The 13,735-nt window shown below is 35.7% G+C and overlaps 2 protein-coding genes across 2 annotated transcripts in view; both read left to right on the forward strand.

Annotated features, from left to right (window-relative positions):
• The first annotated feature begins 2,727 nt into the window (after positions 1 to 2,727).
• npy4r (neuropeptide Y receptor Y4) lies at positions 2,728 to 7,909 on the forward strand. The gene is made up of 2 exons (XM_044136060.1): positions 2,728 to 2,857; positions 6,120 to 7,909. Exon 2 carries the CDS (start codon positions 6,124 to 6,126, stop codon positions 7,510 to 7,512), a length of 1,389 nt encoding a protein of 462 aa, XP_043991995.1. The 5' UTR covers positions 2,728 to 2,857; positions 6,120 to 6,123; the 3' UTR covers positions 7,513 to 7,909.
• Positions 7,910 to 10,339: 2,430 nt separating this feature from the next.
• mcph1 (microcephalin 1) overlaps positions 10,340 to 13,735 on the forward strand; it is a 34,261-nt gene continuing 30,865 nt past the window's right edge. The window contains exons 1-8 of the mRNA XM_044136054.1: positions 10,340 to 10,450; positions 11,304 to 11,356; positions 11,443 to 11,534; positions 12,326 to 12,444; positions 12,559 to 12,643; positions 13,063 to 13,174; positions 13,247 to 13,378; positions 13,450 to 13,530. Coding sequence (XP_043991989.1) covers positions 11,326 to 11,356; positions 11,443 to 11,534; positions 12,326 to 12,444; positions 12,559 to 12,643; positions 13,063 to 13,174; positions 13,247 to 13,378; positions 13,450 to 13,530 — 652 coding nt within the window. The 5' untranslated portion in view covers positions 10,340 to 10,450; positions 11,304 to 11,325. The remainder of the gene's footprint in view (positions 10,451 to 11,303; positions 11,357 to 11,442; positions 11,535 to 12,325; positions 12,445 to 12,558; positions 12,644 to 13,062; positions 13,175 to 13,246; positions 13,379 to 13,449; positions 13,531 to 13,735) is intronic.

Below are 13,735 nucleotides of genomic sequence, written 5' to 3' on the forward strand. Positions count from 1 at the left end.
ATCATAACACTGCAGGCAATTGTAATTGCAATGTTGTTTTTGAAACAAAATTTAAATTTAAACTATTTGAATTCATCCAATGTTCATAAACCCTAGACACCATAAAGCACCTTGTTCACAGATGTCTTTTTCTACAGGCTTCTCTCCATGTACTTGTTTTTTGTCTGCTGGGTCTTTCTGTCCTGTGTCACTCTGACTGCTTCTTCCAGGAGTTGGTGAAGAAAGATTTGACAAACCCTCCAAAAGGTGAGTAATATCTTGCCACCTGCAGAGGCAGACAGTAGCGTAAACAATAAAAGTGCAGAGGATGAATTGGGAAGGTGGAAAGCTTTCTTCATTACTCAAAGTGCTTTTAGAAAAAACAGCTGGGGTTTGCTTTAGTTTTTAAAGATACAAACAAAAGGTTTGAGTGCTCACAAGTGTTTAGGATGAGCATGATAGGAATTTCATAAGCTCTTGGACTTCAAGAATTCTTGGTGACACCTAACGCAAGATTCACATCACTTAGAAACCACACCACATAAATCCACACAGAGAAAGGATTAGCAGCTGTCGTGGATTTATCAGATAAACACATCACCTGCTTCGCTGAAATGGGTTCCATTTGTTTACACGCAGGATGTGTGGATGAAGATGGGAAGGAGCGGATTTGGGTCTAAATGGGTGAGAGTGCATGGAGTGCTCCTGCACCAAGGAGGATTTGAGCTGCCGCAGCATGAAAGGCTTTTATTCTCTTTCATACAATATTTCCCTGAATATTACTAATATACAATTGTCACCCCTCACAAAACAAAAATTGTGTTCCTTCTGAACATTTCAAACATAAGCTTCAAATTGCATGAAATCAGATCTCGTTCTCAACACCTACTTAATCTAACATAAATCTCATATAAACCGAATTGTAAGATTTAAAGTGGATATTTTCTCCAGGTGCATGTGTGAAAAAGTAATTGTTGTAAAGACAGATAATGTTCATGCATAATAAACGCAGACATCTGTGTTGGGGCATCACACACCTGTCTGTATTTGAAAGATTTGTGGAAATCTAATGGATGTTTTTCCGTTTTTTTAATTAAAAAAAAAGAGTAGCACTTTTATGCTGAAAGATTACTTACTGGGAATTAAATAGGCAGGCTACATAAAGATTAGAAGATAAAATACAGAGCCTGCTGAAGAGACTTTTCACATTGTATCATATTCCAAACATCCATTTTAATGGATTTCATGGGGATTTTTTATAGATCAACACAAAGTAGCAAATAATTGCGAAGTAAAAATGAGGACGCGTGTGGTTTTGTTTAAAAATACAAATTTTTTCAAACAAAATTATCTCAATGCCATGGAATGCATGTTTTTAAACTCCCCAAATGAAATTCAGGGTCAACTAAATAGAGTAAAACAAAATCAACCTGTGTGTTATTTAATGCTGGTATAATTTCAGTTACTGTGTGAACCCAGCTGAAAGATGGCCAAAAAGGTTCTGTTTGTGATAAAGTGAGACCAAAACTAAACTTTATAGCCTTCTTGAAGATCACTTTGATTTAAGCCAGCTGCTTTGTATGGGAGAAAATTCAAACTGCACTTCACTCTGAAAGCACCATATTGATAGAGAAACATGGTGGTGGCAGCATCATTGTGGTGATGATTTTCTTCATCTGAGACTTTGAAACAGGTCAGAGTTGATTTCAGCAGGATGATCATAATCATTCACCCATGGAATGTATTTTTATTATATAAGGTAACGGAATGAAACATATTCATATGTTCATCAGCTTAATAAAGGTCCAGGTCCTTTTGATAATCACCATCAAGACCTGAAAAATCCTGATATGATGGTGCAAATTTTGCAAAATGTAATGGATGAAACATGCCTCCATGTTCAGAGCTGGCAAAAACGCACCCCAACAACATACAGCTCGAATAGCAGAAAACAGGTAGTTCTACAAAGTACTGACTCATGGTGGCTGAATACATATGGATGCCACAATTGAAAAAAAGAAAAATGTTGTAATTTAAATAAAATCCTTTCTCCTGAAGTTCACAGTAATGTGCCACTCTATCTTTGTCTTCACATAATACTATAATGTGAAAAATTGTGAAATTGGGAAAAAACTAACCCAGTGACTTTATTTGTTCTCCTTTCTTTTTTTTTCTTTTTTTTAAAAACTATATTTAGCTTACAAAACCATCTTAACAATTATGTTCTTTCTCCCTGTTGGGTCTGAAGGATGCCTGATGAAACCAGATATCTCTGAGGAGTGTGGGCTTGTTGTGGATAAAGACGCCTGCTCTGCCAAGATGGTGCAGAAGTCAGACAAAACGCAGCCGTGTTATCCTTCCTGAAAACCCAATACAGACTCTAATGTATTAGAGTATACATTACTCAATACCCAATACAAGATATTGGACTTCAGTCCAATATCTTGATGCTATTTCACAATTGTATTATGGAGTTATGCAGTTTACACTCAGCATATAGCCAATAAAACAGCAGTACCTATCTTACTTTGTCTTGTCATAATTGAAAATTAACTGGTAATAAAGGTCCACCTTCCAGCTGTGATTCGTCTTTGCCAAGAAATTTGCCCACAGTCTTTGCAGCAGCTGCTGTAGTTTAATGATCCCACCACTGTGTGACAGCAGAGATCGACTCTCGGAGGGTCTCTGGCACCCAAACGGCTCCAACAGCCCAATTATAGCTGTTCTATCCTCGCTGCTGTTTCTGACAGAAACGCTCTGGCTATTATGATATTCAGCTCCGTCTTTAACTCTCCTCCCTGTGGACTCACACCTGTTCAGAGCATCATCTTTTGTGTTCAAGGCATCACAGAAACTCCTTATTCAGCCTCCGCCACACGTGAGTGACTTATGTCTTCCAGACAATAATGATGTAATGAATAAGATAATAATTCAGTGGAAGTGATTCTAAATATTTAGTCACTTATATTGCATGCAGTGTTGTTTATGTCTTGTAATCATTTTTGCTTATTAAGTATTTATGTTCATAAATATTTTCTGTATGACACATTTAAACAATAGTGTTTGATTGTTGTTGTTTTATAAGAAGTGTGTGCAGTTTTAGCAGCTAAAATGAAGAAAAGAAAAAAAAATCTGGGGAAAAGATAAGCCTTTTTTACAGCGCTGTGTGGAAAGGTAAAGATAACAAATCTCATTACAGTGGACATGTATTTCGAGGACTCACCTACAATCCATGACACCCCAAGCAGAGAACAATGGGAGTCAAGTCATTATTACAGATTGAGAAGACCAAACAGATTCCAGCTGCCTTCACTCTGAGCCTCCACATACAGAGGGCAAAAAATAAGAAAATTGGTCCTGAATAGCATGCATGTGGACAATTTCACTGGGTATATCTACAATGGATTCACGGAAGCAATATATATATATATATATAAAAAAGATATAAGCAGCATGGCTTCTAAGAATTAAAATTAAATGTCTTCTGAATAAGTTTAATTATACTAAAGCCTTTTTGTTTCAAGCGCATCAAGTAAACTGTGTCCCTGTCATTTTCATTCTAAGGCACATTCATTTAATCTGTGACTTCACTTATACATAAAAACACATTTAATTTCCTCAAAGGCTTATTACTACAATAAATTTTCTCAATGAATATTAATCACAACATCATCAAAGTTCAATTGTTTCTGATAAATGGAATATGAAATTGTAATTCACTCAATAAAATGTATTTTCTAAATAAAAAAGGGGGAGAATAAATGCTCTTATACCCTGTGTGTTCTGCACAATGCTGCTTCCTATGTATAAAGAAAAACCCAAGGTGAACATAAATTATGGTCGGCCATTTGTACATTACTATGCTGGCTATTTTCTGAGCGATGGACACTTTGATGAGGGAGAAAATAAGAGTACAATGGAGCAAATAGAGCCAGGCAGGTCATGATGTTCCCTCAATCTACAGCTTCAGCTCAAGGATGGGACCAAGACTAACACACCTACAAGCTGAATGTCCAGTCTGTGGTTTTGGATCAGTGCAATATGAAACAGTTAATATCAAGGGGTATTTTATCCTTGGTGTTTCTAGTTCTGAATTAAGCTCTGCTAGTTGTGGAAATACAATTGCTTTGCCACCCCTTAACAAAGGATGATCAGTGCTATGCCATACTGCCCACAGCTCAGTCCACACACTGACAGGGTAGGTTAGTAAGCAGGCAGTGTGAAGTGACTGATAGCTGAGTGCGTGTGCTGCTAATAGAAAGTGACAGTTTCATTTTGTTTATGATGTTGGCTTTCACAGCACATGTCCAAGGTTTGAGGGGAGACAGCTTGAATCCATTTTTAGGATTCTGACAATGTCACGCCCTTTCACTTTGACGTACCACATCAGTCATTGTGATAAAAAGAAAAAGACAAATCTGTACTGCAGGGTATGCACAATAATTTTAGAGTCACAAAGCTGTTGTCTTTATCTTGAAATGTGTGTGGATTTTTGGGCAATGAATGGAGAGGTCTTTGCGTGTAAAAATAAACAATGAAAAGAGGTTGGTTACTACTCCAAGTCAAACAATAAGGTGAAAAAAATATATGTATATTTTGGTTTTGGTATTTATAGGATTTCTTGCTAGGACTTGTTTAAAGTGAGATTTTCCCTGCACTGTTTGACTGAATTCAGGTCCAACAAAGTGTATTTTGCAGCATGAATATATAGGTATGAATTTTTATTTTTTTTTTAAATAGCTGGAACAAAAGAAATTTTCACAATGACCAAGTGATTCCTTGTTTGCTCAGATTCAAACTTCCTACAGAAAATGACTTCTGGCAATTTTAGGTTCCTGCTTAAATTATTCAAAGTAACAGCTTGAGCATATTCAGAAATATTCTTGCTAACATAATTTAAGTTTCAGCTTAGTGATTAGTTTTATGTGTTTTAAAAAAAGTGGTTTATGACTGGTAAAGATGGTTAAATCTAATTGTTAGATTTAACCAGGTGCTAGAATATAAATTCTAGCACATAGGTATGCTTTGATCTTAGGAGGAATATATGGCATTTAATCAGTAAACATGACCTATACGTATTGTGCACATTTCCAACTAACAGTTACCAACCATATTCAGTCTGCAGTTTTTCTGATGTCAAGAGATATTTTGACCAAAGTGCAGTTTCAACAGAACAGTCTTGTGTTTCTAAATTTTTCCGTCTCACACATTCAGCTAGTCAGGTGGTAGATTGCCACTAGCATGCCTTTTCTCTGTTTTTGTTTAAAATTCAGCTTGTAACATATTTTTACATGATTGCAGTTAATCACATAGTGACAAAACATCCTAAATGTTATCATGCTCCCTAAACTTTGCTTAAAGTCTAACTGTTGTTTTTAAGCTAAACTCTGAAAATCTCTCCCCTGCTCCGTGTGAGTCGTCCACATAGAGCAGGTCCCATGACTCAGACAGACAGGAAGGTGTAGCAGTAACACAGTCTCTTCATTTATAGTTAAAAAATTGTGTTCACTAAATATGTAGTTTTGCAAGCCTTACACACAAAATAGGCTGCTTTGAAAATTAGCAGTGCAAAACTGACCACACAGCTAGCTAGTTAACCATTGACATAGCAGACAGAAAAATGATTGGAACTACAACAATATGGGTCCGGAGGAGTCTACTTTAGCCAGATTCTCTGATGTTTGAGATTGGATCAGTATTACAAGTTAATACTGTATTTTTTGACAGAAGAGTCCACTGAATGTGTTTTTTACGTTTTGCTCAATTAATTCACTGCTAAGGCCCCCCCAGCCTGACTTAATGACAAATTAGTGAAGTTTTATGGCAATCAATTCAACTGACATTTATAAAACGTGAGCCTTTAGAAGATGCATCACGAGGCACAATAAATGCATTGCTGTCAAACATTAATGTCAATCATTAGTCATTTAAGAGGTGATTTGATGATGCTCATAAGCTTTTCTCTAAATACAAACTTCAATATAAGACCTATCTTTTGCAATTGTTTCAGTAATAGGTATAGCTTAGTACTAATACAGTTCTACTAAATATTGTCATTAATTTCTACATGATCAGATCATTTGACCTTTAGAATCCATTGCACCTAAAAGGTTTTTATCTGTTGTTCTTCTCTGTCTCAGATGTATGTTTCCAAAAGATTGGAATGGATGGTTAGGTCCAGAGAGATTTGGTGACATGTCCGTCAGTGCCAACACAAGCCTGTCTTCTTTACCTACATCGCCTCTGCTCTTCAATGGTTCTACCTCTTCACATTCTCTGTTCTGGGAGAAGGAAAGTGCCAATCATGAATCTGTGCAGGAATGGCCGGGGAACAAAACCCAGCTCATGTCAGACCTCTCTGTTCTTGAGCAGGAAGAGCAGTGCCATATGTCTCCTGTCCTCACAACATGTCTTGTGGTGTGGTACAGTGTTACAATGGTGCTGGGGTTGGTGGGGAACATCGGCCTCATTTGCATCATCACCCATCGCAGAGAGAAAGTCAATGTCACCAGCATTTTCATCTGCAATCTGTCATTCTCTGACATTTTGGTGTGCATGTTCTGTCTCCCCTTCACTGTCATTTATACACTCATGGACCATTGGGTGTTTGGATCTCTGTTGTGCCGTCTGGTGCCATTCATCCAGTGCGTATCTGTGACAGTGTCAGTGCTGTCTTTAGTCTTCATTGCTCTAGAAAGACATCAGCTCATCATTAACCCATCTGGATGGAAACCAAGCATTCCCCAGGCCTACATGGTTGTCATTTTCATCTGGATTCTTGCCAGCTTCACATCCACACCCTTTTTAGCCTTTCAACTGCTCACAAATGAGCCATACACCAATGTAGTCCTGCCACTTCATCCTCAGCTTTATCCTCCTGTTTATCTCAATGCATCTCCAACTCAGCTTGTCTCCACTACTTACAAAAACTCATCTGTGCCTTTAAATCTCTATCGCTCTCTCTTCTCTTATGTCCCCACCTCTCCTCATATGGAAGCCTGTGTGGAGCACTGGCCATCTCACGAACAAAGGGTGGCTTACACCACATGGCTTCTGCTGTTTCAATACTGCGGTCCACTCCTGTTGGTGCTGCTCTGCTATGTCAGAGTTTTTATTCGCCTTCGCCACCGCAAAGACATGTTGGACCGTGCCAGGACCCCAGAAAACCAGCGCTTGACCAACAGCCGGCGAATCAACATCATGCTGGTCGCACTCATAACAGCCTTCGCTCTTTGCTGGCTTCCGCTCACCATCTTCAACGTGCTGTCCGACTGGAACCTGGAAGCTCTGCCTGTCTGCCATCACAACCTGCTGTTTTCCCTCTGCCACCTGCTGGCCATGTCCTCCACCTGCATCAATCCCATTATTTATGGCTTCCTCAACTCCAACTTTCGTCAGGAAGTGCGGGAGGTGCTGCTCTACTGCCGTTGTTTCCCACAAGAAGAGGAGTTTGAGCATTTTCCCATGTCCACAGTAAACATGGAAATGTCTCGCACCTCTGTGCCTCTACAGTGCAGAAGTAATTCAGTCTGACTTTAGAAAAGTCTTGCCTCTATAATAGGATGTAGTCAGATAAACTGTCCAGTTTTGGGACTTTGATTTTCTTTGTTTTATTAGTGATTTAAAGTATAGTGTACTACAGTGTTGTTTTTTCTCGTTCTGTGCATCCTTATAATTAAATAAGGAATGTTAATAGTACAAAACCATCAGTTTTAAAAGATTTAGGCTAATGTGGAAGTATTAGGTAAAAGTTGCTGTAAAAAAGTATTGTGACAGACTATTTGTTTTCAAGTGGACTACTGTGATAAAGTTGTAGTATTTTTTGTATTTATTACAGTTGTTATGTAAAAGTGAACATTTTACAGTGAAGAATAAATTAAGTTTGTTCTGTGATTTTTGTGAAAAATAAAGATAACATATTGCTTTACAATATTGCTAAGACTGCTTTTGATGACCTTGGTTGTTTTTGACTGTGTTTATATTTTATTTTATGGTGTTATTAAAATTAGTATTTAGCTTTTGCTCAAAGGGGTGTGAGCAATACATATGCACTAGCTTAGCTTGGCAATGTTGTATTGTTTACCAAACACCTGCAAAAATTAAGAATTCACATTATAATCATTGAAATAATGACATTTCCAAATCCACTGAAACAGTAGCCTGATTGGTTTATTACTTTTGCTGCGCAAACTATTTTTCCACATGTTTTGCTTGTATTCTGATATTATTTTTAGACTAAACGTATTTTGTTTTAGCTTGGTTAGCATTACCAAAATTATTTAAAAGCTTTGAGAGATGACAATAAGATTTCTATCAAGTTTCTTCAAATTTGGAGTTTTACATTATTATAGTTTTTGGTAAATTACCTTTCAAACTGTGTGACTTTGGCCAAACATTCTGGGTATCATCTTTCAATGTTACATGCTTGATGACATCAAGACATCAACCAACTGTTTGGTTGATGTCTTGATATACTGCTTCAACATTTCCACATGACGTTCTTTACTCATGATGCTCCTATTTTATTAAATTCACCAGTGTTTTCTGCAGCACATCAGTCCAACAACATGATGCTGCTTGCAAATTTCCCTCTTTTTCCTCTATATCTAAATAATGCTTATTATTCTCAAATGTTTCAGTTCATTAGACCACAGGGCATATCACCACAAATTAAGGTATTTGTCTCTGATTGCATTCACAATCTGTAATCTGGCTTTTTATCTTGTCTTGGGGTCATTTTTTTCTATGTTGTTTATTAGTCTTTCAGCCCATGTCACTAGTTTCTTTTACTAGTCCCTGCTAATATTTTCACAAGGTTTTAGTTTTGTTCTGAGGTTAATATGCACATTTCATACCAAAACGTTCTTATTGTCATTATGGTGTTCACGCTCGTGTGTAATTATCTGAACAGATGAACGTGGCACCTACAGGCATCTGGAAATTGTACCACAGGCAAATTGTGGAGGTCAACAATTTTCTTTCTGATTTCTTCCCTGATTGAATTGTTATATTTTCCCTATGATGACACAAGGAGGAAATGTGTTTGATGTGTGCCTGAAAATACATCCACAGGTGTACCTTTGTTTACCTTGTTGTGAATTATTCTATCAGAAGCTTACAAAGCAACATCATTATTATCAAGGCTTTTCCAAATTGTTTTTAATTAAGGAGTGATTGCGCCAAATCAGCGACTTGATAAGAGTCAGGTGGATTTCCCAAGATAGAATACCAGTTTGAATAATAAACTGAACTTAACTGCGTTGTTTGAAGACTAGGATCCAGATGGAATCTACGTAATTGACTTCAAATCTGTTCGTACAATTGGACTGAAATTATTATTTTGTAAAGTGCCTTGCCTGGTTGTGAATTGGTGCTACATAAATAAACCGAATCAAATTTAAATTATAGTAGTCTTTGTTTCAGTAAACAAGAATTTGAAGAAAGTTTTAAAAAAATTCTCTAAAACCTTCTCTCACTTTATTCTGGGTTTAACAAAATAATTCTGGTAACCCTGAATGGTCTAAAACAGAATAGAATTAGTTCAATATGATATCAAATAGATATGTGTCATTTAATGCAATATGTTGGTTCAATTGTATACACTACAATATATTTTAAATATCAACTGGAATCGCTATTCTGTACTAGTTACTGTTTCATTAAATATTGGTGGTGACACACCTTAAGTTTTATTTACTATTTCAACTTGTGTCTGATGTAGATCTGTCTCTGTTCTGTTCTTTAGTACTGGTTATATCTAAACAATGTCCAATAGACTTTGGATACTTTGCACATTTTTATCTAAAAAAAAAAAAAAATTACATCCATTTTGGCTCTTTAATGGCACCTTCCAAGTGGTCAGAAAAATCTGTAGCTACAACAGCAGGAAGTTAGAATAATGAGTAGCTTAAGTAAAAGAGTAATCTATTTAAGTTCCTTATTACTCACATTAATGTATTTAAATGGACATTTAAAAAGAATGACAAAATTGTTTTAGTATAGCTCGTGTTGTCAAATAAATTCAATATATGGTTTTAGGATGAAATATAATTCAGTTTTATAGTTTTATACCTGACTGTCTTTATTTAGGATTCTTCAAAAAGTAATTACAGATGATGATAACTATAGTAAGGATCTATAGTTATCCTTACTAACTATAGATTACTAACTAATCTACTAACTGATAGACTACTCAACGCTGTGGCACTGTTGAGTCCTGGAGTCATTACTTTGTGACTATTTTATTGTTCAACAAGTGGTTCCGTATCGATGGAACAGCCTTCAGCTTTTTCTTCGAAAAAAGAAACAAACAAAAAAACAACAACCTGTCTTCCGCTGAACGGAAATGACGTATGTCACGTATCAGCCAATCATGCCCGTCATCCCAGAATGCGTTTCAACTCAAACTGCACGCGGCATGTATATTCGCTGGCTGAAGTTAGTAACATTTTAAACTACGCTGACATATTAAGTAAGTAACAGAGAGTTATTAAAACATACGTTGTATTGCTTACTGCGACATTATTGTCATCCTAACAATCAAAATATGAGTGACGAGTAATATTATTTAACGGAAGTGTGACGTTTCGGGGTCCACACCAAAACAGTGCTAACGGAAGCAAATTGTTAGCTTGTTAACTTAGCAGAAAATTGGTCAGGTTTGTTAATAAAGTCATACATTCACGGATTAATGCTTAATTACTGTTGTTAATTTGCTTTTTGTTATATTCTAGGGTAATGCATGAAGCAATTCCTAGTCGAGAGTTATGTCAGCTAAAGAACGTGTGTTGTAATCTTCTAGTGTACTGTCATCTTCAAGTTGTTCTTTCGTTAGCCTAAAATAGTTTGATCGCAATATATAGTGTCGGAGATATTTTAGTGTAGTTGAGAAAAAAGAAGAATGCTGGACTTAAAACTGCCTTACTTCCTGACATGAATTTTGAACCCAAATAGGACATATATTTTACCGTCATTATCTTTTACGTAGAAACGCAACAGTTCATGGCATTAATCTTTGAAATACAGCACAGATTAGATTTTAAATTTGATATGTTGCTAATATAACACATTTAGATGTGGGCCAGAGAGTAAATAAAATATCAGGACACTCTAAAATATTTGATTTGTGCAAGTTAGTTATCATACAAAAACAGTAACTGTAATATGTTTTGTTTTGCCTGCTTTTACTTCCTCCTCTATGAGACAAATCTACTGACTTTTAAAAAGAATTATTTAAATATTTACAGAAAATTTTATATTCTTTAAAAACATAATTCATTGAGTGATAGTCAACATCGTACAGTTTTTTTCTCACTGCTTTTCAGTAACTGAAGACTAAAGACTGTGATGAACTCAAGCAAATCCTCAGTTCTTAAAGGTATTATCTTTTTTTACTGTAGTGGATTTAGAGTGATTTGTACTGCTTCCAGTTGAAATGTGTAATTATGTCCAACGTCTTTGCAGATGTTGTTGCCTATGTCGATGTGTGGTCTTCGGATAAAAGAGCAAACTATTCAAAACCTTTCATCCAGCAGCTGGAGGAAATGGGTGCTCAGGTCAGACAACACTGCTGTGTTTTCAGATTGTAAATACAGTTGAACACAGTTATCTGCACACATTGTATGAAAATAAGCATAACCATTTTTTTTCTCACTGTCTGACATTAATTCAAAATATACTTTTATCTGTTTTAGATTAGAGAGGATTATCAAAAGGATTTAAATTACAAAATGCCAGAATAATCATCAAATTTTTTCCACTATTTTCATTATCATTATTTTAATTTTATTTATTTGTCTTTTTTGGATTCTAAATTCTTAAATGTCTCTTAAGAGGTTTGCATACATTTTCTTAGTATTTGATTTAATTGCCTTATCAACATCTGATTTGTGTCAGAAGTTTTGGTTATTCTTCCACATGCTTCTCACTGTAGTTTTCAGATTTTAGGCTCATTTCTTCTAACAGAAATAATGCAAGTGTCTGATTTGCTGGCAACCTTGATTCTTCACTGCTTGTGAGATCAGCCAACAAATCACTTTATGGCCTAGAGATCACTGCCATTCCAAAACATCCACATTGTTCATGATGAAGCACTTTCAAATAATCTGGTAGTATATTTAGGATTGTTGTCCATTTATTATCCTCATTGTTTTTGTATTTAGTAAACAGTGCTCATTTTTTATTATCCTAACTGAACTGAAGCAGAAAGTTTATTCAGATTTTTTATAAATATTTTGTCAGACAGACACTGAGAAATTTGTATATGTTTTTACACCCTGTATGTAAGTATCTAGTTTCAACTGTTTTGTCTGCAATAATTCAGTTTACTTTAACCTTTTCTTTAAAGGTATCAAAAGGATTTAATAAACAAGTCACACATGTTGTATTCAGCAACGGACATCAAGCTACATGGAGGAAAGCTAAGAAACGGAACGTCCAGCTTGTGTCTGTTCTTTGGGTTGGCAGGTGACAGGAGCTTTTTAGACTTACTTTGTTTAAGCAATGTTGCTAAATCATGAGAGAGCCCTAAAAGTTGAGAAGATGGTGTTCTCAACCCTTTCTATTTTGTGCTCTGTCCAGGTGTTACGATGATGGTTTACATGCGGATGAAAGTTTATTTCCAGCTTTAAATGATGAAAAAAACCCTGTGATGAAAAACAGACAGGTGAGAAGATTGAGATTTAATGGTTTCTAAAATTGAATCTGGAGAAGTAAAAAAAAAATGTTGGAATAGAAACGTTATCAAAAAAAGTATAGTAAATTTCTCACTTCTTATAAAATACCCACTGCTTAAATGATCATGCCTAAATCATAACAGGTATTGAGTGAATGAATGAAAGCTTTTTAAATGAATTTCACCTAATGCTTTTTAGATTTCAACTATCTTTGAAGTGATATTTGGTTTAATTAATTCATAGCATTTCCTTATATTTTGTTATATCTTTATTTAAAGCTGTACAGGTAAAGAGTCAGTGTTTTCCCACAGTTAAAATTTTGTCAACAAAGTAAGATGTATAAGGTGTTTGGAGTTTGCCTTTAATGCTTTTTATTAAAACATTTTTGTGATTTTTGGGATTCGTGTAGCATCGCTGCATGCTGCCAAAACATTCTCCTGAAAGGACTATTGAGAATGATTGGCGTTTGAAGAAGAAATTTGAAAAAATGGTGAAAGAACTGCCTTCGTTAGAACCTCGGGGTAAGAATGCCGGATTTTTCATTTTTATTTTACAGCACAGAATGTGATTGTCTTAACTTATTTTTCTTGCAGTTGTGGATACGTCACCAATCATTATCGATCAAGAAAATGGAATAATTTACAGCCCTGCTTTAAAAAGATCTGATTACATGGCACGGCGCTTGAAAGATATGAAAGAAAAACGGGAAAACATTTCACCCACAGGTAATCAGAAACGGAAAATTTAAATCTAGTGAAACTGATAAATACCTGATACACCTGTTCTTGATTTTCAGCGTCACAAGACCCTGATTCCTGCTCACCTACCGGTTTGAAGCCTTCTCTTGGAAGCACACCAACTTTCCTCAAATTCATCTGTAAGAAGACTTAGTCTAACCATATCACTAGTAGTCTTTAGTCAATTTTCAGATTATTTGCCTTTTGTTAGACTGTCTATTTCTTTCATAATGTTCAACTTTGTCATTCATCTTCTTTTAACTGCAAGAAGAGTAAGGTAGAAAAATAGTGATGAATCTACTGAAATTCTTTTTCTTTTTTTCAGAAATAAAATATTCTGAGTTT

Source organism: Gambusia affinis, linkage group LG13 (assembly GCF_019740435.1).
Source record: "Gambusia affinis linkage group LG13, SWU_Gaff_1.0, whole genome shotgun sequence".
In the NCBI taxonomy this organism is placed as follows: domain Eukaryota; kingdom Metazoa; phylum Chordata; class Actinopteri; order Cyprinodontiformes; family Poeciliidae; genus Gambusia; species Gambusia affinis.

Excerpts from the sequence above, each read along its gene's own strand:
- npy4r (XM_044136060.1), top strand. The coding sequence starts at position 6,124 with ATGTTTCCAAAAGATTGGAATGGATGGTTAGGTCCAGAGAGATTTGGT.